Source organism: Nasonia vitripennis, chromosome 4, assembly GCF_009193385.2.
Source record: "Nasonia vitripennis strain AsymCx chromosome 4, Nvit_psr_1.1, whole genome shotgun sequence".
In the NCBI taxonomy this organism is placed as follows: Eukaryota; Metazoa; Arthropoda; class Insecta; order Hymenoptera; family Pteromalidae; genus Nasonia; species Nasonia vitripennis.
The window spans coordinates 9428293-9454148 of record NC_045760.1 but is presented as its reverse complement, the minus strand read 5'-3'; the positions used below and the strand labels follow the sequence as shown (position 1 = coordinate 9454148).

At 35.7% G+C, this 25856-nt stretch overlaps 5 protein-coding genes across 9 annotated transcripts; 3 read left to right on the top strand and 2 right to left on the bottom strand.

Moving 5' to 3' along the window:
• Positions 1-193: 193 nt before the first annotated feature.
• LOC100115397 (secretory carrier-associated membrane protein 5) lies at positions 194-4978 on the top strand. Of its 2 annotated transcripts, none has more exons than XM_031929103.2 (9): positions 194-697; positions 2343-2603; positions 2697-2754; positions 2838-2966; positions 3083-3239; positions 3337-3438; positions 3521-3647; positions 3728-3953; positions 4022-4978. In XM_031929103.2, the coding sequence occupies exons 1-8, from the start codon at positions 641-643 to the stop codon at positions 3887-3889; spliced, it is 1053 nt and encodes a 350-aa protein (XP_031784963.1). In that variant the 5' UTR covers positions 194-640; the 3' UTR covers positions 3890-3953; positions 4022-4978. The 2 variants fall into 2 exon arrangements, with proteins under 2 accessions (XP_031784963.1, XP_031784964.1); XM_031929104.2 differs by having other exon boundaries at positions 227-697; positions 4029-4978.
• LOC100115353 (DNA helicase MCM9) lies at positions 4773-8009 on the bottom strand. Its single transcript, XM_031929097.2, has 13 exons — positions 7722-8009; positions 7508-7649; positions 7281-7442; positions 7091-7216; positions 6919-7022; positions 6628-6844; positions 6482-6557; positions 6247-6404; positions 5788-6167; positions 5548-5640; positions 5264-5473; positions 5008-5159; positions 4773-4858 (listed from the first exon to the last, which is right to left on the bottom strand). The coding sequence occupies exons 1-13, from the start codon at positions 7814-7816 to the stop codon at positions 4806-4808; spliced, it is 1968 nt and encodes a 655-aa protein (XP_031784957.1). The 5' UTR covers positions 7817-8009; the 3' UTR covers positions 4773-4805.
• Positions 8010-8848: 839 nt separating this feature from the next.
• On the top strand, positions 8849-11541 carry LOC100678145 (COMM domain-containing protein 7). The gene is made up of 2 exons (XM_008205037.4): positions 8849-9409; positions 9820-11541. Exons 1-2 carry the CDS (start codon positions 9358-9360, stop codon positions 9993-9995), a joined length of 228 nt encoding a protein of 75 aa, XP_008203259.1. The 5' UTR covers positions 8849-9357; the 3' UTR covers positions 9996-11541.
• On the bottom strand, positions 9674-23266 carry LOC100115320 (dual serine/threonine and tyrosine protein kinase). Of its 4 annotated transcripts, none has more exons than XM_003425591.5 (10): positions 22908-23266; positions 22257-22433; positions 21397-21795; positions 20805-21314; positions 20213-20728; positions 19686-20089; positions 12985-13368; positions 12620-12908; positions 12175-12543; positions 9674-10552 (listed from the first exon to the last, which is right to left on the bottom strand). In XM_003425591.5, the coding sequence occupies exons 2-10, from the start codon at positions 22378-22380 to the stop codon at positions 10512-10514; spliced, it is 3036 nt and encodes a 1011-aa protein (XP_003425639.1). In that variant the 5' UTR covers positions 22381-22433; positions 22908-23266; the 3' UTR covers positions 9674-10511. The 4 variants fall into 4 exon arrangements, with proteins under 4 accessions (XP_003425639.1, XP_031784935.1, XP_008203256.1 ...); XM_031929075.2 differs by having other exon boundaries at positions 12205-12543; XM_008205034.4 differs by lacking the exon at positions 9674-10552 and having other exon boundaries at positions 10886-12543.
• LOC100115289 (histone deacetylase complex subunit SAP18) lies at positions 22783-25821 on the top strand. Its single transcript, XM_003425592.4, has 4 exons — positions 22783-24416; positions 24535-24641; positions 24891-25085; positions 25164-25821. Exons 1-4 carry the CDS (start codon positions 24342-24344, stop codon positions 25252-25254), a joined length of 468 nt encoding a protein of 155 aa, XP_003425640.1. The 5' UTR covers positions 22783-24341; the 3' UTR covers positions 25255-25821.
• The last annotated feature ends 35 nt before the right edge of the window (positions 25822-25856 follow it).

Here is a 25856-nt window from a genome sequence, read left to right as displayed (position 1 = left end):
AATTTTCTCATCGCTATGTAGATGTCGCCTGCTTCCACGCAACCCGCCAGACTCTCAAGTTCAACGCATAAGCAGTAGCACAATAAATCCACCTCCTATACCTATATATGACTCCTCGTCCTCACTCACTCTTATATCAATATACGTATATGTGCATACACATATAACCACAAGGTGTGCATATCTTTATATATAGATATACATAATAATACGCAGTCTGCATATACATCCACAGAGCCTGATGTCGTGTCAACTCATGCGCACTGGCACATCGCCGGACAACGCAGCCGCCAGTCTCGAGTCTCCTGAGTGTTAGTGTCCACGTCTATCTCACTCCCACACTCGATAAGTACTCCTCTTGAACCTCTTCTCCTCGCCTCGTAAGGGGAGAGCCGACAACAGCATCAGCAGCAAGTGAAGGCAAAGGGCTAGTCCGTAGAGTGTGCGATGAGTCCCTGGAGTGATACCGCGTTGTTGCTTTTCCGCATGTAACTACATCGAGGTTTACGCGCCTATAAATATTGCTAACATCGGAAAAGTTCGTCGAGAACACCAGGATATCTCGCATCGAGACGAGAGCGAGAGTAGCTAGTGGTGAGAGAAGAAACAGCGGCCAAAAGTTAGATCAAGCTGAGGCAAGATGTCGGGCTTCGACGAGAACCCTTTCGGCGAGCCCAGCGTCAACGATCCCTTCGCGGTAAGCTTTTTTGTGTCTATGCTTATTTACACTGTTGGTATAAGTACTTATTTCTTCTTCTTTATTTTGGTCGATTTGCCTTGCTATACTCGTCGTCCAGACACGTAGGTCCTCAATCATTCGACTGTACGTAGGCTGAGAGTATTTTAGCTTGTTCTAGCTTTTTTAACTATAAGTAGTGTGTTTTTGGAGTATTCGTTAAAATTGGCCAAAATTGGTAAGATTCAGAAGAGCAAAAGTGGGATAGGTTAGGTTACCAGGATAGAATTTTCAAAGAGTAGTAATGAGTCAGAGAGCACTTTTTGCACTCTTTTTTTTGGAACAAGTTCACGCTTGTTGGCTCTGATAAGCAGCTTGAGCTGCTATTATAGGAGATCAGGATGTCTGCTTGTGTTTACATTGCAGCTTACCGGGATATGCACCATCATCTTTTGATTAGCTGATTGTCTAGAGGAAATTTCTTCTCGGTGGATGTTTAAATGGCCATTGTGCATATAATACACACGTATTTTATTTTCATCTTAAATTGATGATTAGAGACAGCTAAGTTTAGTGACTCAGATAAAATGTATCTATGTTAGTGATAATAGGCTGTTGTTATTCAAGAACTTAATAGATCTGTTAGGATTGCAAAAATTGATTATGAGATATGACTTTTTAATTCCCTCGATATGTTGCAAATTCTGACATCAACAAGACTTGCTCCATTTTTTTAATTAACATCGTTGCAAAATGTTGATTAAATTCTGCATTTTTTCTTCGTTAATCATCAATTATCAATCACAAACATACAAGTTCTTAAAATAATCAGGTCCTCAGAGATAACATACGCCAACAGCTGAACAATTTTTCTTCCTATTGACTAAACAAGTTTTTGGATATTCATGAACAATAAGAATAACGTTTGTTTTCTTGAAATAATTTATGAATTGCACATAACTACATTACAGGAATGCAATAATAAGGTACTCTTGCTACTCTATGCTATAATTGCCATAGATTTTATTGTCTCTGAATGGGTTGATAAGCTACTGGCTTTAAACTTTCTTATGAATCATTCATGACCTTTGCGATTCATAAATGATAATATGTACTACATTTATATAAAGCTCTTTTGTAATATTTTAGTTTCATAACATTCTAATTGTGTAAACATAAGAAACTCTAAGAATTGCAGGGTTGAAAAAACCTTTTATGTAATAGTCATACATTTAAATGTATATTATTTGTGAAAACTGCAGTGTTATCTTTTCACGTCATATCTTGAATATTTAAAAAAATGTTTAAAACCTTCATTTGGATGCATGTAAAGAAATACCAGATGCTCTATAACCAATCTTCTTTAATGTCTGTAGTATGCAATTTGATACCTTAATGATGCAAGTCTGTGGACTCCTTGTTTCTCTTTTGATCCTTTCTTGATATATACTTTCATGATGTGTCATACAAGATTTAATATTGATAACTATTCATCCAGAAATTATTATGTTATATCTTTTAATTAATAATATTAGCTTGAATATTTTATTGTCAACCTATTATCTAATTGCTGTATTATCTAAATATTAAAATTGAAAACAAATTCATGGTTTTAATTTTTGCTCAATTTTGAAGAATTATTAAAGATTACTTATTATTACTGCAGGATCCAGCAGTACGTAAGGCAGCAAGTTCGATACCCAACAGGGGGATTGATGACTATAATCCATTTGCGGATCAACCTGGAGGTGCTAGTAGTCAAGTCAGAGGTGCCTCGAATCCACCAATCTATGGAGGCACAGCTTCGACAGCACAGCAGCCTGCTATGCTGCAAACATCAAGTCAAGAGGCACCTCCACCAACATATGTACGCAGCCCTCAACAGACTATTCCTCAGTCAAGCAGTGGAATGTTCTCACCAACAAGTGTATGCATTTAAAATTATTATAGTAAAGATAAAAATAAAACCATTGAATTGTATTTGAATACAATATTAATTTGATATTTTTTAATATTGCAGCAACCTCCAAATGAGGCATGGAAAAGGACTGAACAAGATATGGGTACTGCATACTATCGTGAGTAATCTCTTATTTTTTACATTGAAAAAAACTGCAAGTTATCTATATTTGAAATAAAAAAATTAATTCAACTTTTACAGCAAGGAGAAACAATTGGCCTCCATTACCTGAAAAATGCTGTGTACAACCTTGTTTTTATCAAGACATAGATGTTGAGATTCAACCTGACTTTCAGAAAATCGTCCGACAACTTTATTACTTATGGATATGTAAGCATTTTTAAATTTTATAACATGAAAAGAATATTTTTTTGTAAAAAATACATTGAAACAACTTACAAACTTATATGCAACCATTAAAGATCAATACAAATTTTATCTTACAGTCCATGGTGTGATACTTTTGTTAAACGTAGTTGGTGGCTTTGCGGAAATGATAGCCTATGGCGCTCCTACAACATTTGGACTGGGTATTCTTTATCTTATTCTTTTCACGCCGTTCTCATTTGTTTGCTGGTTTAGACCAGCATATCAAGCTTTTAAGTAAGTAACTACATTATACACAAAAATAAATAATAAAAGTTTGTTTCAACTATATGTATATGGAATTAATAAAATCTTTGTCATTTTTGTTCTACAGGAATGACAGTTCCTTCAACTTTATGGTATTCTTCTTCATATTCTTTTTCCAAACTGTAGTGACGGTAATTCAAAGTATTGGAATCCCTGGATCTGGAACATGGTGAAAATCATAAAATTGAAATAAGTTTCAAACGTGTTATTCTTTTTTGATACGTTCTTACACTTGATATTTTTCATTTTAGTGGGATCATTACAGCTATCGCGACATTCTCGCCATCAGCAAAGGACATGTTCATTGGAACTCTGTTGCTCTGCATCGCGATAGCATTTATTGTTGCAGCAACTGGCGATGTTATATTGCTTATAAAGGTATGAATGACCGAACTTTGCGTAGAAAGTGTCAAAATTAAAATGTTGTCAAGTTCTAAACAAAAATAAATTTTCTGCAGGTACACAACATCTATCGCAGCTCAGGTGCAAGTGTGTCTAAAGCTCAGGCTGAGTTTACAACAACATTTTTGCGTAATGAGCATGTGCAAAATGCCGCCTCAAACGTGGCCGCAACTGCCGTTCGTGCTCAGGTTAACAACATGACCCAACCCCGGTATTAAAACCAAGGGGCCGGCATCATGAAAACATGAAACATTGGTGAATGAATACGAAAGCTCTATTCAGGTCAGTTACTGGCCTAGAAGTTTTATTGAAGTTAGTATAAGCCTACCCGTTATTAATTAACACATTAGTTTTCAGCGTCTAATATGTTTACTCTCGAAGGTCGAACGCACGCATAAACGAAGGTTAATGAGGTGCGCATCGGAGTGAGTGTATTTACTTTATATATAAAAGTATATAGAAGTAAGCTGAACAGACATTTTTGTGCGCGATGTGCGAGAAGTTGTGTCCATGTCCATTGTGACAAGAAAGTGTAATGCAGAGAGTTTATGTTATTACAATTGGTCCACTGCTCTCTCTTATGTTTTTCTGCGCGTTATATAGCCTATATATTTGTAACGTATAACGTTTTTTTTGTTTATCTTTTTTCTTGTTCTCTTCCTCTAGAAATATTATGTAAAAAACTATATGTATACTATACTAAATTGTTGCTTCAACTACTCTTTACTTTTTTTTAGCGAAAAGCTTTAAATTATATGCGAGACCCAAATTTTCTTCTGTGTTAAACAACAGCATTCCATAATTTATGTTGTATATACCCCGATATTTCGAAAAATAATATATAAAGGGATGATAAAAAAATTAGTTTGCGATATAAAAATCTCCATTGTGCAGTATTATTGTCACAAAACTGCTGCAAGGCCGAATGGAACTATTTAATCTTAAAGTTTGATTTATACACTGTTAGTTTTACAACGTAAAGGTAATCAAATTATAAATACACATAAAAGGTTTATTAAATGTATAAATTATTAAAAAATGGTATACTCACGTAACATTTTCCGGAATGTTCAAGGGACTAGAATCATGTTACACAGCATGAGTGTTTTATTAATATTGTATTTATGTTTTTATCTACAATCGCTCTATAAGGTCGTCCAAATCGAGCATACTGAGTAGTTCAGCTCCTGCAGATTAATTAATGATTATTGTTTTCTAACGTTGCTTTCAAAATGTATTATATTATAAAAAAATTTTTTTGTATACACGTAAGTCGCATAAGTCATTAAAATATTTTCAAAATGTTATAAAATGCTAAAACTTTATTTCAACATACCTTCTGATTTGTACGTAGCCATTGAATCTTCAGGAAATCTACAACTTTCGTTGGTTATTCCGTTAGTTAAGTTGATCAGTTGGGTTGAGAAAAGCGCGTCCATTATTAGAACTTCATTTCGGTACATAAGTTTTGCGTGTCCCTCTGCCAATCTTCATTCATATTAAAAATTTTTAACTAAATATGTATAAATTCTTGTTCGAAGTTTATAAACGTATTATAAAACGATGATTCATAAAGAATGAGCTTTTCGTACCTGACTAAGCTATCCATCAATCGCACCGTTGTTCGCTCTTCTCGTCTCTCTGGTCTGTGTCTGTGATAGAAGTAAGTAGCACGCAAAACCTTCTCCGCGTCTTTAGTCATCACTGGCTTCATAGTGTGAACATGTGCAAAATATTCTCGTAACGTTTTTTCATCCCATAAACCATCTGTTTTCAATATACTTAAACTTCCGGTTGCGTTTCTAAAATTTTTTTATAGATTATGTATTAAAGTAAAAATCATAATTTTTGTTTGTTGGTTATTAAGATAACTTACATTTCGGCACTATCAGCGCTAGAAGTATTAAGGTTTGTTGTCTCCTTTCTTACGCTTTCGGTTACAGAATAATTTGTGGTATTTTTTAAGCTCCTGAAACACGTTTTTTTTAAATCTTTAATAACTAAACAAATTAAAATAATAATAATATAATAGTTGATTATTATATAATATTTATTTTAGTAAATGAAGTAATTAGCGTAGTGAATTTTTGCCGAAAGAAAAAGCTATGAAACTCACAATTGGCTCTCGTAATCTCCGGTATCCATAGCCGCTTGCAAAATATGATTCGACACAAGTTCGTCCCATTGCGGATCATGTCTGTCTCTCAAAAATAAAATCAAGTCGAATCTGGATAGCAATGGACCGCCGAGTCGCATCTTGACTTCTTCTCCATCTGTGAATCTTCCACCCACCGGATTAATAGCCGCGACGACGGTACACCTCGAGTTCAAAGTGCTTACAAGTCCGGCCTTCGCGATGGATATAGTTTGTTGTTCCATTGCTTCGTGGATCGAAGCCATATCGCTGGTGCTCATCGTTGTCAGCTCGTCGATGCAACAAACCCCGCCATTTGCCGAAACCAGAGCACCTGCTTCTAAATGCCAACCATCAGAGTCCTGATGAAAATTTTTATCGTCACTTTTTTTACAAAATCCATATATTTTATCTCGTTTGTATAGATTGTAAAAGAGTTACTTTTATGGCTGCAGCTGTTAAACCAGCCGCAGTAGTCCCTACGCCAGTTGTCATAATAGATCGAGCTGCCAGTCTCGCAGCTGTTCGCAACATCTGTGATTTGCCGGTACCGGGATCACCGCATAATAGTAGATGTGGATCACCTCTTACTCTAGTGCCTTAAACAAAACGTCTTTAGGAAAACGGTTGTTTTAATCCATAATTAGATTTGGTATTTAAAATGAAATATAAGAACCTGTTTTAATTGTTTTTGTTACTCCTCCACACAATATAACAGCTAGTGCTAATTTCATACTATACATTCCATATAGCTGTAAAGCAATTCAAATGTTCAGAACTAACTGGCAAAATTAATTTTTTCGGATAAAATTTCAGATTTACTTGTGGACATATAGAAGCTAGTATGTTATCTCTGCCATCCAAAGGCTTTTCAGTAAAACCTTTCCAATAATTTCGAAAAATCTTGGTGATCTCATCTCTACAAAAATCTGATTCAGCAACTTTTCTTCTAACTAATAAACTGTTTGCCAATAAAAATGTTGTGGCAGTAGGTCTTTGACCTTCAACTACATTTCCCCATTTTCGTATCAAATAGCCACTTGAAACAATCAAATTCATTTAATATGAACAATATTATTTATAATGCTATAGTTCTTGATAAATTTATATTACCTAATATTAACATTATCTCCTGATGTACATTTGTCAACTAGATCTTCTAATAGAATTACTTGTAAGGCACTCGTCATTCCACTAGTAGCACTTTGTGATTTATCCTGTAAAAATATATTTCATTCAAAAAGTGTTTGCAATATAAAATTATAAAATTAAATATCAAAAGTACTTGAATTTTTATTTCTTGATAATCTGCACATTCTTGTTCTTGTACTGAAGTTTCAGGATGTAGACTTCTTTTTTTGCATGCTTCGCATTCCCTTATGTCTGGAATTTTTCCTCTTTCCCATTCAAGCTAAACAGAATTTGAATTATCAATGATTATAAAATAAGTAGTCTTAAGTTAATATCTTATTTACTTTTGCAACAGTGACATGTTTGCACTTCTTGCATAACAGATGCTTGGCAACTATGGATACAGAAGGTTGGGATATTCGAACCACAAATCCATGGGTTGAGACTAGCTCTCCTATCTCTGCTTGATCAATGTTTTCAGGAACACCATGTATTCTAGTTCGAATCTGAAATTACTTACAAATAAGGCATCGCTTATAAATAATTCAAATAAATGAAATATAATTTTTACTTTTTTTTTTATTATATGGTTATTTTCAGCAAGTTCCCGCTGAGCCTCAACAGCTGAATTGTCACATATTGGTAAGTATTGCCTCGGTCGACTCAAAATTTTGTTTGCTTTCTCTGCATCATCCTCAAACAGTACTATAAAACTGAAATGACATAAACCATTAGTATTGTAATAAACAATAAACACCTGTTAATAATATTGGCATATATCTTACTCAAGATGTATAGGAAAAGTTTTGAATTCTTCAGGATTTTTAATAATTTCAAGAAGCTCTTCAGCGTGATTTTGAAGAAAGTATTCTTTAAGCATTTTTTCAGCAAATTGGTCACTTGATCACATTGACTTAAGTTATTAATTATAATTATATTAGATTTATCTTATTAAAATGTAGTGTTCGGCACACAAATATTCGTTACTCAGTGACACATTCTGTGCTTATTTTATATTTTAAAATCTCTTGTTGACCAAGAGTTGGCGGGAACCTATATAACATTGTGCATGCGTATGACGTCATATTGATCAGGTGGTGGTCGGGGACCCCCCCTACCCCAGCGTATAAAAGTATATTTTTTGTAATAATAAAAATACTGACCGATGTATTTTAATTAGCTCTATCCAAAAACATCGCCAGATTAAACTGCTCCACCTTATATTTCTAATGAAAAATCAATAAAGATTTGGGAAAAAAAATAAATTATCTTAATTTTGATACAGCCATATCTTTTTAAATAAACAATATTTCAAACTGCTCCAAACTGCTCCAAACTGCTCTACATCCATATAATACTGCTCCATAGTAATTTTTATCGGCTCCGCTATAGTTAACTGCAAAATAAGTAAAATTCATTTTGTCAGAAATGAGCTGACTGAAGCTCGTAGCGCGCAGGCGCGGATCTCATTCATTGCCGTATTGCCGGGATAAAGTTTAAATTAAGGTAAAGAATTCATTTGTTACAAACTAAGTTTCTAACGAAATAAATTTTTTTATTATTATTTATTGCCAATGGTGTTTAATGAAAACGTATTTTATTTTAGATTCTGCCTTAGGTGCCACTGTATTAACTATAAGAAGTATTATAAAACTACCATCGCTATTTCTTAGATTATCACAGATTATTTGACTAAAAATCTCCTTCTTATAGTTAATACAGTGGCACCTAAGGCAGAATCTAAAATAAAATACGTTTTCATTAAACACCATTGGCAATAAATAATAATAAAAAAATTTATTTCGTTAGAAACTTAGTTTGTAACAAATGAATTCTTTACCTTAATTTAAACTTTATCCCGGTAATACGGCAATGAATGAGATCCGCGCCTGCGCGCTACGAGCTTCAGTCAGCTCATTTCTGACAAAATGAATTTTACTTATTTTGCAGTTAACTATAGCGGAGCCGTTAAAAATTACTATGGAGCAGTATTATATGGATGTAGAGCAGTTTGGAGCAGTTTGAAATATTGTTTATTTAAAAAGATATGGCTGTATCAAAATTAAGATAATTTATTTTTTTTCCCAAATCTTTATTGATTTTTCATTAGAAATATAAGGTGGAGCAGTTTAATCTGGCGATGTTTTTGGATAGAGCTAATTAAAATACATCGGTCAGTATTTTTATTATTAGAAAAAATATACTTTTATAGGCTGGGGCAGGGGGGGTTCGTCGGGGTGTTGTAAATATAACCTCAAATCTGAATAACTATAAGATAAACATTTGTGAATGTCAAGCAGCCAAAAAACCATATATTATTTTAGGTATACTTAGTTATGATTTTTTAAAGAGATTGAACGTATCAATGTTGCTGAGTACGTAGCATAGAGTATAGTGAAAAGTTACAATTACTGGCGCAAAATGGAGGATATACCACTCAATAAAATTGTAGATGTTTCCTGGCGTTTTGGAGGTATGCAAGTAATTTTTTTCCACATTCTGTACTTCAGTATTTCATAGTCTAAAAATAAATATTATATCGTTATTTACTGGGCTTTTAAAAACATTTTTTTTTCACATAGTTTACTATCATATTAGAAGTTTCTTATCATTATTTTAAAATTTTATTTTCTCATTAATATGCACTTAAAATAAATGGTTATTAATAAGATATAGGATTCTGATAGGATAACAAATAAATCATAAACTATATAATAAAATGATCATAAAAAAGAAAGAATAAACACTGTTCTTTTTTATTATAACCAATCATACAAACAAAAGATATTATATTCAAGTATACTTATATACATAATAAATCAATTGAAGTTATGTTTAATGAAGTATTTTAATTAAATGAGTTGTGATTACATTATGTTTCAGTAACAGTAGCGAGTAGTGGAACAGATGAAGTTGGAAAAAACTTTCTACAATTAAAAGTTCTTTATGATGATGATGGTAATACAAAATCTATTTTCACAGAAATGAATTTAAATCAGTTTTACAAATTTCTACATGATTTGGAAAAAGCAAAAACTAATTTAGATATTTTAATGTAATGGTTATAATAATGCAAAAATATTGTTAAATATATATGCGAATCTGTATATAGTAGAAAAAGAATGTTTTATAAAAAAAAACTATTTTATTAATTACATAGATTTTGAGACCTATAATAGATATAAAAAAAATATACTTTCTTCTAAGCTACTCTAATCAGTCCTCTATAGTAGACAAAATTAATAATTGGTTAACTTTTTTGGCTCATACTGATTGGTAATCTGATTGAGCTATCACAGTTCTATGCATGATTATGCATAATTTCATAATTGATCTTATTTTATTTTCTACAATACTCATAAGTGTATGCAAGTAATGTCTGAATAACTATTTGGGAATTGATATAAAAGTTATAATAATTGGAAACCTAAACCTAATTTTACTTAAAGCACTTTGTGATAGAGATACTTCTACATTTCTATTTCTATATACAAAAAAGTCATTTTGGAAGTTTCATTGTGTAATGGACATACAAAATGATGTTCATTAGTTGTCAACTATAAGTTCTCAAATTGTTAATAGTGATTATTTTCCCTTGCAGTCGGTTTCTTGTGATCTGAAATAGAAAATTTTAAAAATGTATTTTATGTTAAAATAATGTGTATATAAAACTTAGTTTTGGGTAACCTTTTTTTCATTTAATATTTATACAAACAAAGAAAGCAAGAAACATGCAACAGAATAACCGATTACAAGCAAAACATTTCTAAGTTATATACTTACACTTAGTAGTTTACTACAAATTATTGTCCAAAAATAAGCTTATATTAAAAATATTCAAAATACAAGTCGAGTTTTAAATATTTATAAAAATATTAATTACTAAGTAATATCTAAACTAATACATGCAAAAGCAAAATAGGAAGGAATACGATGGACGAACAGCGAGTACAAAAACTGATTAAACATTTTTATTACGTTTCATAACACAGGTTTGTATATATATATATATTAAATGTACAATTAAGTTAGCGCTTGCCTCTCGCTTTCATAGTCGTCCATTAGTATTTCAGTAAGCACCGCCACGTAAAAATTTTTCGTCAGAGAAAAAATATCGATGTGTTTTGCATTTGTATAACATTTTTATTGTATTACTTGACATCGATATTTTTTTAAGTAATCTAAGTCTTTACAATAAAGTTTATAATCATGGCAAAACATCAAATACTACTGTATAATAATATTTGTACACAATAGTTTAAATGAATGTGTTTGTATCAATTTGCAAAGGAATGCTGCAGTGCAATTAATACTGATAGCTGTACATTGTACAATACATATGGCACATGAAATTGAAAAACAATAAAGCTTGGAAAATTAAAATATACCTACGATTGATTGAGCAACTTCGAGTATTAAACGTTATGAATATAATTTCAAAGTGTGATAAATAAATTAATCAGTTTTTCTATTCATGAACGATGGTCAATTAATGTCAGTTATAACATAAAAGTAATCATACTGGTATAATGCTCAATCATTAGTAGACTAAATATTATGCATTACAAATTTAAATAAAAAAGAAACTATACACACATAAAAAAGTTATAAAGCATTCTGATTTTTGTAAACACATTTAAAAATTTAAACACTGGAATGTTTTAAGTTTGTGAAAAAATTAATTATTTTTTGCACGTTATTTTTACGAATTTTTGCAGAAGAAGAATCTGTACTATTTAGAGATTAGATTATACAAATATAGTATTTTGAGCAAATTCAAATCAAAACTTTCTTTTATGCGATCTGACTTTTTTATTTTATTCGGTACTCTACTTTACCGACACTTGGATTATCGCAGTGTAAAACGAAATATCTAATTGTTATACGTTAATTATTTCTCCTTCTGCAAGATTGCGAAAATTAATTTTTTTTTTTAATAATTTGTAGTTATAAATTATTATGCAATTGTAAAATATAATCCGCGAAGCTATATGCAAAATAGGCAAGCGTGCGTTTTTAAGCTTCTCATCCCAGTATCTTGATAAACGCGGATAAAAAAGGGATAAACAAGTAATTAGAGAGCAAAATAGTAACAAAAAGTCAGTGGAGTCAGTCAGAATTCGTGCATCTGTATGTACAGGTTTGAGCAAGCGCTCGTGTGAAAAAAGTTAGTCATGGGAAAGCTCGGGTGCTTTGGGGTACGAAAAATAACAGCGTTATGATGCTTTTTGCGCCTACTCGGGACGAAGATCGGACTTGCTACTTCACCCCTCTGGTTGTTGGGTTCCAGTAGAGCCAGGGCGTTGTTGTTGTTGTAGTTGTTATTGAGACGAGGAGATTTTCCGTTGATCATGTTATCCTTTGTTTCAACTGCAGTTGTCTTCCGCGACTGTCGCTGTTCAACCGGCGACGTCGACCTTGGCTCAGACTCGGACGATTGCGACTCAGGAGACTTGCGGTAGCCATTCTCGGCTTTAGCTTGAATCGATTCAAGCACCGGAAGAATGGCACCGAGTAGAGGTCGGCGAGACGGTTCTCCCGCCCAGCATTGTTCCATTAGATTCCAGCATTCGTCATCGAAAACTATCAGGCGTTCCGGCCTGATACCTGAAATATAAATTTAAAAAATTCTTTAAAAAAAATACTCCTATTTATCGATTATTTTCAATGAAATACACTAAACCTTTTCTGACGCTCGTCCACAGTTGCTCTTTATTGTGAAACTGCTCGAAGGCATAAGGCAATCTGACGTGACCGGCACAAATGTACCAGAATAGTATACCAAATGCATAGACGTCAACACTACTGTCATAATGACCCGATAAGAGTTCCGGAGCCATGTGAACTGGTGTACCAACAATACTTCCTGACATCATAGCCTCGGTTATGCAGAAACCAAGATCAGTAAGTTTTGCGCGGTTCTCCGGATCCAATAATACATTCTTAAGCTTTATATCTCTATGAACAAGCCCCTAAAAAAGAAGATTCATCTTTACATATGATCGTTACACCGGGTGGTTCAACACTATATTATTCACTTTAATTTACCTGAGAATGAAGATACCTGATGCCTTCGAGCACATCAATAGCGATCTGTATACGCACAAGCCACTCCAACCCTGACCTTATGCCGCAATAAAGATCTCGACTCATGCGATCGGTGATAAGGAGAACAGCAGCTCCGAGTCCGTATCCTCCGCCGTAGGTATGATCTATCACCGAGCCTCGTAGTTTGACGATACGTTTATGATTAGGAATAGAGCGCGTGTAGTAAAATTCCATGGCGAGATCGTTCCAGTGTTTCTCGTCAGGCGGTACTACGGATTTAACAGCACATGGTCCGGGCGCGCCGCCCCAGCCGTCGCAAGCGAACACAACTCCGTACTGACCTCGGCCGATCTCTTTGCCTTGATGTGGGATACCGAACCTCACCTAAAAATGTATTTTATTTTAATCAATGATTCCCATATTTTGTTTTATTTACAGACCAATAACGATTGGTTGATAACTGTATTCAAACACGTGTGACGATCAAGAGTAGTGCTACGATGCAATAATACTCGTGCCGTACTACAACCGTTTGTAGTCGAGAGTAGCGCTCTAGTGCGGCCTCGCGGCAAGTCTCTTCGAGCGACTCCGAGCGGGTCAGACTTTGTCAGACCGCCGAGCGGTGCATTTGGTTTTCTGGGCAGCTAGCTGCGAGTTCATAACTTTTAATGTAACCTTCCATTTTATTTGATTATTAAACTTATTTACACGTTTTTAAAAGAGTTACGGTCATTTTGCGTGAATGTGTCCTCTTTTGCCCCTTTGAATAGGTCACTTAACAATTCAGAAGTGGGATAGACCGGTAGTGTGTCAGAGAGTGGACAGTAGACTGAACGTTTTGTGTACTGTAAAAGTGTGGATTTATGTCAAAGGGGTTGGATGAGTTTGAACAATTTGTGATTGAGAACAATTTGATATCCGATTTGGGAGAAACGATGTCTGAGAAGAATTTAGAGGCAGCATTGCAAGAGATCGAGAGACAAAAGGCTCGACGGCAAGAGAGCGTCTACAGGCAGAAAAAACAGCGCTCGACCTCAAGCGAAAGATTGAGGAGTTGGAAAGGGAGCATCGAGGATCGACGCCAGGTTCAGCGGATTCTCAGAATGACCTTTTGGCGCAGGCAATCGCGTCGCTTACCTAAGCGATGGCAATGCAATCGCGTATTGTTGAGAATTTGCCATTGAATGGAGGACAGGATCAAGCCCAAATTTTCTCGGCTTCAAATGCGCACCATATAATCAGAGACTTCTTCGAAAATGAAGGCCCGGAAAAGTCGAAAGCGTGGATCAACGAGTTGGAGAATACAAAAACATTGTATAATTGGGGTGATGCACTTTGTGTGAGCATCGCAAAATCGAAGTTGAAGAAAGGAGCATGGAAATGGTTATTGACAAAATCATCGACAGTCAAGACGTTAGGAGTATTCAAGGAAGCGTTTACAGGAGCATTTACGTACAAGAGGTCACGGAGCGAAAAGCTGAAGGTGATGGCAGCTCGTTCTCAGAATCGTAACGAGACATTACAACACTACTTCTTGGATAAAATCTGGCTTTGTGAAGGTTTAGACTTAGAAGTAAGTAAGATTAGAGACGAAATAGCTGCCGGCCTATGGTCGCGTGATTTGGCGCATTACGCACTTGAACACGAGTACGAGTCGACGGACGAGATTCTGCAAGATTTGGTGAGAGTCGAGAAAATCCACAGCAACCGACGTGAACGTCTAGGAGAGCATCGAGATCGTCACAACGCATCGGGAGAAGCCAAACAGAGTGGAAGGGGGGACCACGGCTCAAGCAGCGAAACATCGTCAAGAGCGTCAGAGCGAGGAGCAGCGACTACCAACAGCGGCGCCCATTCGGAGAAGGACAAGCGTGCGTTTAATTCGGGGAAGTGCTTCAACTGCAGTGAGTCGGGGCATTTAGCGCAAAATTGTTCGAAGCCGAAGCAAGTGTTTACATGCTTTCTTTGTAAGCGTCCGGGACATGTAGCTTCTCGATGTATGAATAACGCGACGCAGCTCGAAGAAAAATCAACGACAAATACGCCTAGTCATATCGCTCTAGTAGATTCATCCGATTCTGACGCATCAGTGAAAAAGTTTGCGCGCGAAATTAGTATTGATAATAAGAAATTTGTTGTTTATCGATATGGGAGCTTCAGTTTGTACGATTAAGTCGATTATTGTTTTGCGTGAAGGATACAAAATGTTGAATGCGCCTTCGATTCTAAGAGGTTTTGGCGGTAATACTGTTGAATCCCCGGGAGTAGTTGTAGGAATGGTACGGTTAGATGATTTAAAACCGCGCGACGTAACTTTTAGAGTCGTGCCTGATACAGCGCAGAAATATGATGTAATTTTAGGACGTCCTTTCACAGAAGCTCAAGATATAAGTTATTCGAAGGTTGGAGGTAATTTAGTGTTTTCGGATGTTGACTTAGGAGAAACAAGGAGGTCGACAAAAACGAATGCTCATGCGTTCGAATGCGTCGATTTGAAACCCGGTACAATAAACTTTATAAATGTCGAGATTGACTCGTACAAAGTGCCAGTAGGTGTGATAAATACTAGTAATGAGTGTAGATCTGTTGATGCGTTAGACACTGTAGGTGAATCTCTGTTTGGAATAGAAGTCGCGAAAGAATTAACGCCTAGGTACGCTCCGATTACGCTGGAGTAAATTGTAGTGGATAAACACATTACGGAAGAGCAAAAGGGTGTTTTACTTGTACTTTTAAATAAATATCAGCGATGTTTTGCGAAAGAATTGAGTGAGATAGGCAGAACGGACAAATTAACCATGGATATAGAAGTCGAAAGTAATGAAATAGTTCCTTCACAACCGTACAAGCTTAGTAGCCGAGATCGAGATGACCTAGACACGTTAGTCACAGACTTTAAGCGCGCGGGTATTATAACAGAGACTGATTCGCCTCACGCCAGTCCAGCCTTCGTTGTGCGAAAGAAAGATGGTAGCCCTCGAATGGTTGTTCACTACGGGAAGGTAAATAAACTGTCGCGTAAGAGGAATTTTCCCATTCCGAATTTCGACGATTTTCTGGAAAAGTTTCATAAAGCTCGTATATTCATCACCGGAGATTTATATATGGGTTATCTGCAGATGCCAATCACAGAAAGGGCTAAGCCTTTAACCGCGTTCATTATCGAAACACAAACGGGACAGTTTGAAACGGCGATGCTTGGTCTCTCATGGGCACCGATTTATTTCGCGAAATTGATGGAGTTAGTATTAGGAAAAGCCCGTAAATTGGGAATAGCTTTGAATTTTTTTGACGATATATTTGTTTACGCGGAAAACTGGGATGATTTATTGAAAAATTTCGAGATTGTATTGCAGTTACTGAAAGACGCAGGTTTAACTCTAAATATTGAAAAGTGTAGATTCGGAATGAGACGCGTCGAATTTTTGGGATATATGCTTGGAGAAGGTGAACTTCGACCCGGTGAGCGTAAGATTGCGGCAATCGACCAATTTCCGCGTCCGACGGATAAACACGCGATTCGACGATTTCTTGGGCTAGCGGAATTTTTTAGGCGTTTCGTCCCTAATTTCGCTAGGAGAAAAAAGCCCCTGTCAAATTTACTGCGAAATGATGTTGTTTTTGTATGGGCTCAGGCGCAAGAGGAATCGTTTCAAAACATAAAATCTGCGTTAGTAAAGAAACCTGTGTTAAAATTATACAAGCCGAACGCTGCGAAAACCGAATTGCATACAAATGCTTCAGCTGCAGGTTTAGGCGCGATGCTACTGCAAGCTGATGCGGAACATGAGCCACTGCGGTTAGTCTATGCGATAAGTAGATGTACGAACACGGTTGAAGCGAAATATCATTCGAGTAAGCTGGAATTGATGGCTATTTCGTGGGCTTTAGCTAGGTCGAGACCGTTATTAATTGGGTTGAAATTTGTAGTTGTAACCGATTGCCAAAGTCTTGTGTATCTCAATGCGTGGAAGACGAAGAACGCGCAAATCTCAAGGTGGATGAGCGAGATTGCAGAGTATGATCTAGAAGTTAAGCACAGGCGCGGAGAAAACATGCAACACGTCGACGCTCTATCACGAGCTCCGTTAGCAGAAAGTCAGTCAGATTGTTTTGATGTGATGACGATGACTGTAGATTCCGATGAGAGCGAGATTTTAGTGTTTCAACGTTCCGATTCGACGATCTTAGAATTAATTAATATACTGAAAAAGCGTGAGTTTGAAAGAGATAAATTGGAAAAGCAACAAGTAGAAAGTTTTGTTTTGAAAGACGTATTACTTTATAAAAGAATTGTACGCGATAATCAAGAGCGAGAATTATATGTAGTACCGGCGGCTATGCGAAAAGCGCTAGTTATAAGATATCATGATTTGGGGAGTCATTTTGGCATCGAAAAGACAGCAAAAAGAATCGAAGAATATTATTATTTTCCGAGGTTGAGAAGATACGTACGCATGCACATCCGCAATTGTTTGGAGTGCATAATGGCAAAGAACAAGTCAGGGACAGGTCAAGGGGAACTACACCCTATTGCTCCGGGACGTCGTCCATTCGATGTCGTTCACGTAGGACCGTTCCCTTCTACGCCGCGAAATAATAAATATGTGTTTGGTCTAATCGACAATCTAACTAAGTTTGTGTTTATTGTACCCGTTAAGAACGTTACTGCTGTTACGACTGTTAAACATCTCACTGATTTTGTAAATTTGTACGGAGCGCCAGGGCGAATTGTTTCAGACCGAGGTACGAGTTTCACCTCTCACGTTTTTCAAGAGTTCTGCGTAAAACAGGGAATAAAACACACGCTTAATTCGAGTCGTCATCCGCAAGCGAACGGATTAATTAATTGAGAGGCTTAATCAGACACTCATTCCAGCAATGAGAATGGATAATGACGGTAAAAGAACCGAATGATTGGGATCGCAACATCTCGAAAATCGCGCGGGACATTAACTGTACTGTCAGCGCAGCCACTGGTGTTGAACCATACAAAGCGTTGTTGGGATATTTACCACGATTCAACGATGGTAATTTGCGTTTATTAACCGAAAATTGCGAAACATATACCACACCTAGTGAACTTCAGGAGCGCCTCCGCGAGCGTATTTTGTTAGAGCAAGCTGAATATAAAGCGCGATACGATAAGAATCGAAATTTGAAAACAGCTTTCAAAATTGGCGATATCGTGTATATGAAGCAAAACACTGTAGCTACTGGTACGTCCACCCAAACTTCAAAAGCCTTTCGGTAAAAGACCGCTTGTAGTTGTAGGTGTTGGTCCTAGTGATACGTACAGAGTCAAACGTTTAAATGAATCGCAAGATCGAGGATTCGTAACGACAGCTAATGTAAGTCAGTTAAAAATTTGGACAAGTTTCGAAAAAGACAGCGTTGACAAGTTTGAAGACGATAGAGACGGCGAGCAAAGTATTAGCGATGTACCGGATGAGACAGATGTAAATATTGATAGTAATATTCCGAGTTGTTCAACGAATGTAATCAAAATTTCAGGCAATCAAGAAGAAAAGCTTAGTTCAGATCAGCAAAACGAAAACACAAGCGCAAAATCATTGCCCTTGGAAAAAGCGAGTCGTCAGAGGCGCAAACCGAAACGATTTGATGACTATGTAATGTAATTATTTAGTTTAGCAAGCAATTATTTTATTCTATGTATTATTAAACAAAAAAATTGTTATGCGATATGTTTTATAATTTGTATTTTTCAAAAGAAAAGATTAGCTACAGTTTGGAGACCAAACTCCTCGAGGTTGGCCGAATGTGACGATCAAGAGTAGTGCTACGATGCAATAATACTCGTGCCGTACTACAACCGTTTGTAGTCGAGAGTAGCGCTCTAGTGCGGCCTCGCGGCAAGTCTCTTCGAGCGACTCCGAGCGGGTCAGACTTTGTCAGACCGCCGAGCGGTGCATTTGGTTTTCTGGGCAGCTAGCTGCGAGTTCATAACTTTTAATGTAACCTTCCATTTTATTTGATTATTAAACTTATTTACACGTTTTTAAAAGAGTTACGGTCATTTTGCGTGAATGTGTCCTCTTTTGCCCCTTTGAATAAAGTGTCACTTAACACATGTAACGCTGAATCACAGTATTAAGATGTGATTTCCATACATATTTCAGAAGATTAGAAGCACAATTAGAAAGGCATAAGCTTAATTAGATGATAAATACATCACTATTGTTGATTTTCACGAAAAATAGCAAATGATCTCAATAGCTGAAGTATGATTAAACGAAGTTGAGTCATCAATGCATCTGCATTATTTAACTTAACAGATCATGACGAACCATTCAACTTTATGATATGAAAATATTGCGATATTTCCTTGACTTAGATTTTCAAATGTTGGAAAATCTAGCTAAACTAATAAAATAGCAGACAAAACAAGTTGAATTGAAATATTTACGAAGCTAATGAACGCATTATTTTTCGAGCTTTTTCTCATTAAAAGATTTAACTTCTTCTAATAAAAGAAACAGATCGTAAAAAGTACGCTTTATCACCTTTATCATATTGCGATGCATAATTATTTCTTATTTACTCATTAATAAATTAGCAAAAAGAAAAAAAAACGATAGTTATTTGATACCAGTTTATCAATCGATTAATAGCTTACACCTACGTTAGAAAGTTCTATTCATACTCAAGCGTAATTAAGACAGTTAACGTCAATATCTCACCATATCGCTCATGGATGTAGACTCGAGAGCAAGTTTTGCAAGTCTGGGCGCGTGATACTTTCTGATGGCTATTCTCTGTTCCTCTGTCCTCTCAAGTTTCCCCGAGTAGTGATTCTCCAACGACCTCAGAGCCGACTGGAAGGTATCGTGTGATGCTTTGACCTTGTCTCTAAATTGCGTGGATATAGTGCGCGCGAGTCGAGCGGCACTTAGAGAATTCAAGACGTCAATGGTGACTTTTCTTCTCCAGGAGGCATTAAGGATCGGCGTCGGGGCCCAAGGCAGAGGCATGGATTTCAATAGCTGACGCATCCGCTCGAGGAACGAGTGTACGAGGGACGGCGACGAATTGTGTAACTCGACGTTATAGGCCGCAGAGAGTATTTGCTTCAGAGCGTCGCTGGCTGTTAAGTTTAAGATTTATTAATTAAAAAAAACTTCGTCACTTAACAATTATTAATCAATAAATCGATCTTAAATTTTCTGAGAAAATAAACTTTAATATCTGTTTTCAAAATATTACTTACCAGTAAGACTAGTATCGTGTTCGTAGCTCTTCTCCAAACTTAATAGGCACCTTTGTAGCGTGCCAACGAAGGTGTCTCTTAAACAGTTCACCGAATTTACTAGCTGCTTAGCAACCCTCTCTCCGAGCCTCGTGAGCACGATCCTCTGAACCTCGGTTGTAGCCGCTCTTACCGTAGCTGACCATTCGCCAGCCTGAAACGGGACGTTTTGATAGAAATTCGACGCATTGTCTGGCGCTAGCAAAATTTCGTCCTTCATTTCTTGAATAGTATTTTGTATGAGTTCGGTGAGCTCCTCTTGCTTCGCATTGACAACCTTCATGAGGTTTGCATAAAGCTCATTTTCTTTTTGCTGAGCATACTGGATGCGTTTGGGCGTTATCTGAATCTCACGAGCCATGTCAAAAGCGCTCAAAATGAATTTTCGAAGACTTGTAGTGTGAACGTCGTTCAGATAGTTGCTCACATTTACGAGGTAGGTTTGCAGGCAGCTTCGTACGAAATATAGTATTCGATCTGGAATAATATATAAAAATCAATGCTAATTTTTAGAATAATCGATTAATTTGTATCATATTGAATGAAATTATACCTAATTTCTTGCAAGAATCCAGAAGGTCGCTTGACTGTGAGTACTGAGCGTTGGTAAGCCACGTTGTCTGATCAGCTTCCACATTCTCTCCCATAAATCCAAGATCCGTAAGTTGATCCAACCACGTCATGCCGAGCGAATTAATTTTATCCAGATTCAAACCATCAACATCATCAGATTCCTTTACAGAATCCAGCCTTACTGAGTTTAATTTGAAAGAGTCATCCTGAGTAGAGCTAGATCTCGTGGAGTCCTCCTTCGTGGAACTCGATCCGCTGGACTCGATCTTAATCTGAAACTTACGAGTTTCTGACCTGCTCAGGTCGCTGTCGAGACTATCAAAGCTTATGTGAGCCAAAGCGGAGACAAACAGAATCGGATTATAAGGATAGGTCTCTTTCAAGTTTCTAAGCTCTTCCATATTTTCGTTTGACAGAGGTTGTTCGCCCAAAGCGTAGAGGAATATTGGTAGTATTTTGAATATTCCTTTGGCCAAAATTTGAACAGCACCTGCAAGTCATTATGGATTATGTATATATAAAAAATATTTTAATAAATTTTAATAAAGCTAATGTTTTAGGCATTTATTTACCTGTATCTGGAACTACAAAAATTTGAACACCATCCTTCAAAGTTGGCTGATTTAACTTTACTTCAAGCACTGTTGGACAGTTTGGATCTACACTTCCAGATTCTACAAGATCTTCTGCAGGAATAGTTACCCAGGGCTTTTCGTTGGCCAGTAGATTTTCTACAACTTCGTATTCGAGGCCGAGTGTGAGATTTACATGATTTGTTGGGCCACAGCCAATTTTTATCCAGCGCCATGAACCGGTACATACTGGCAGGACTTCAGTTGATAAAATGCGATTGACAAGGGTTGCTTTAGCTTTATTGTTCTGACCAAAAATAACAATGGCAGGACAGTTTTCAAGAATATGTGTGATTTTGTCAAAAGTCAGAGTTGGTAGTAGTTCATCGATGATGTTCTCTGTAATTAAAAGAGGCTATAGGAATATTTTTTGGATTGAAATTACACTGCAATAAAGATGGAAAAATTCAGACTAAAAAGTTGGAAAAATACAACTTCCTCCATTAAAATAATATTAGTTCAATAAATAAAGTCATGCATTTCTATCTGAAAGAATTCTTTAACATCATAAGAAACAGTATATAAAAAATGCATTTCCAAATGATTTTTACTGCATATCACCCCTTGAGAAAAAAAAAAGAATATAAAATAAAAGAAATTTATCAGAGCTCATATATAATCATTATCAATGTCTAATAATAGTTTTAAGACAAGTGTGTGCTCAATCGAGACCCATGTCTTTGACAACCGTTTCCCCTCAGTAAAATATTCCGCTGAACCAATGAGTTTGTTGCAATTAATCTTTGCATCGAGGATAATAATTATTTCTTAATCCCCTCTGAAAGTAATTAATGGCATACCTCCAGGAAAGAAATTCTCAAGGTTTATAACCTCGAGAACACGCTGGGTCTCCTTAAAAATATGCCTCAATTGATTCCGATTTCTATTGTATCTTCTGAACTCTTGCGGTAATCTGGTTACCATTTTAATTGCCTACTGTGTAATGATATGTAGATATGCCAATTGTTTTTCATAACCTGAAACAAATAATATTTCATTTTATTTCATGTAACAGTTAAAACTCTAATTATTTATAAAAACTTTGACAGATTTTAATATTTAGCAGAGTTTATCCAAAAGACAATTTTGCACATCAACACAGTGCAACATGCAGTTTTTACATTCCTTTTACACTACGAATTCACAAATAAATAAAATATCAAAATTATGCAAAGACCATATATGAATTCTTGCATCAACGTCTTAACTTTGTTACAAGGATTAGATTCCAAACAATCGCTCGACTACTAAATCAACAATCAGTACCTCAAGCAAATTCATTCAACAATATCACAGCCTCCGCCAAATGTCACACCGTCTCAGTCTCGTTCGAGAGATGCGCTTACATCATCCTCGCGTTTGTGCAAAAAAACGAAAGTATCGATAAAACTATACCCGATAAACTGGCTCTCGTGCCTCGCGAAAACACGGGAAGAAGTGAAGCGACTCACCGCAGTTCCTCAGCCGGGGCAGCTCCGATATCCCATTTATCTTATAGGCCGCATATACGAAATGAAAAATTTCAGAAGCAGATGTGCTCGCGCTTTGGTAACCGAGCGAAGACTAAGTAGGTACTGCTACTGCTAGGCAGCTGCTGCAGCTCTCCGTCGCTTTTCCGTCATGATATGATTTTTGAGGCTAGCGTCGACTTTTATCTTCTCAGCCCTCGTCTCTCGGTTTCTTCAAGATATGCGAATGTGCGCATATGTATATATTTGTACTTATACGGAGAAACGGCGTTCAGACTTGAGAGATTATTCGAGGAATGTATCGAGACAATTTTCTAACCTCAATTGATTCGACACCTCTCGAATTGTTAGATTTTATTATCTTTTGAAACTTTAAAACGTAGGATGTTGCCTCTGTTGACTGCAGTGCATTCTATTTTCTCTACACTCGGTTGGTTCTCTACACTCCAGAACGTGAGCTATACTCATTATGTGGTGACTCGGATGTTTGCTTTACATTATCGGCGGAGTTATTTATTGCGCTGATTTTGCTCCAAAATATATGATTGTGTGCGTGTATTGTGTATACATGCGATATATATATATAGGTATATATAATCTATTGCGCGGATCAGCTGATTGGAGCTGTAACCTTTAGCGGGAAATTTTCGAACAGACATTTGTAAATAGATAACAGGATTTTTTCGTTATCGCTTTTATCTTCATTCAAACTGAATAGTCTTGGAATTTTTGCCTATATAAGTATAATAGTGACGAACTCCGATGCATAGATGTGACTCGATGAGCTGAAAATGCATGCTTAGGAAATTTTTCGATTTTAGAGATGATTCAGACTCGTTATTTATGTTTTATTCGAGAATTCGTAATTTTCAGTGGGGCAGTTTTTAATTTACTTCTCTACGGTAAATCTATTTATTGAAGTTTACTTCAATTGAATAATATTATACGAATATAAGTTTTAATAAATTTTATTGTCATCGTTAGCATTTGTTATTATTAGTGCTCATATGATTATTGATATTCGAAATTACGTCCATTCGAAACGTAAATCGGACTTACGAATATTACCTATGTTTGCATTAATAATGGGCATAATTAACTAGAAAAGAAGTATTTTGGGCACATTATTGTTTGATATTAAAATAATAAATTAAATTTAAATTTCCCGCCAAAATAAAGTGCTGCTGTGCTGCAGTGCTGCCAACTGCCCGGGCGTGGTTTTCGAACTCAAACAATTTCCACCACGAGAGGCGCTAAAAGTTGTTGACCTAGCTTTACTTTTGTAAATATAATAAATACATATATAATAGGTATTATAGGTACGCAAAAGCCAAAACGTAACTCTTATAGTTATAGTGACGCCGGGTGCATGTGTTAACATTTTAGATATTTAATTATCTTAAAAAATATATCACAATGGCATTGGCAGCAGAATCAATGGCCCTGGACGACAACAAACAGATTCCCGACAAACCCGTGGACCGTGAGAAGGTGAGTGAATCAGGCGCATCGTGAACCTAACCTCTGCATAACTTGTGCAAGTTTTAATTGATTATTTTATGTTAAATATTACAAAATTATGTAAATGATTAATTTGCTTTTTTTCCAGACCTGTCCTCTTCTTTTAAGAGTATTTTGCAACACAGGGCGGCATCACAACATTGGTGAATATACTAGGGGTAATGTTCCCTCAAACGAGCTTCAAATTTACACTTGGTAATTATACATTGAACTATCTTTATTACTGTAATTTTTACTTTTTGTGAAATAAATATAATTAATGGCATTTCAATATTTTCTAAAACCTATCTTAAGAAGCACCTTAAATATTTCAAAGCATCATGCTGAATCAAAGAATGTTCTAAAACCCCATGTTTTCTATTTTGTATGTGTGAAATTCAAATAATTTTGATTTCTGTTATACGTAAATCAATATTTTATGGATTGCTTGATATTTAATTTTAGGATGGATGCAACTCTACGAGAAATCACTGCTTTAGTAAAAGAAGTAAACCCAGATGCTAGAAGTAAAGGAACTTACTTTGAGTTTTCATTAGTCACACCAGAAGTGCGAACCTCTGGTTATAGAATGCGAGAAATAGGTGTTACTTGTTCAGGACAAAAAGGTGCAGATGATAACAAAACTTTGGCACAAGCAAGGTACGCATTTAATAATTAAACTGCTTACAATAACTTATGAACATATCTGATTTAATGATTGTTCATGACTTATCATAGGTTCACAATAGGAGATTACCTGGACATTTCCATCACTCCACCTAACAGAGTGCAGCCAGTGGTTCGACGAGGGAATTTTAGGCAATACTGACCAAAAAGAACTAAAACGTGATTAGCGTGAAAGTTGACATAAATTTAAGTTTTACATTATTACTTGAATTGATTTTGTTGAATAAGTTAAAGATCTTTACTCAACATTAATTTTTATGAAGGTTAAAATACACAACTATTATCTTGCATAGAGTAATATAAATCCATAAACATTTAATTTACATTTACATTACATTTATAATAATGTTAAAATTTTGTAATTTACATCAAACACACTAGTGACATTTTATTGGAAACTTAAATTCTTTCTCAATGGCTACATTCTTAGGGATTATTAGTAAATAATTTTTTAATCCATTTAATGAGATGCAGAGTGCAAAAAATGATCCAAACATTTACTTTAAGAAGCCGTCACAAAAATTTTTAAAAAACGTAACATGCTATATAATGCTTGTGTATTCAATAAGTAGTATATCACATGCTGTAGATTTAGATATTTTTCAAATCACAAACTTGAATTATATGTGTGCAACTTGTATATTGAGAATTGAAAACGTTGTTTCAAATCATATAGTAATAATCAATAAACATCTTTCATATACCCAAATAACTTTCGTAAAAGCGTAAATTATTTGTCCAATT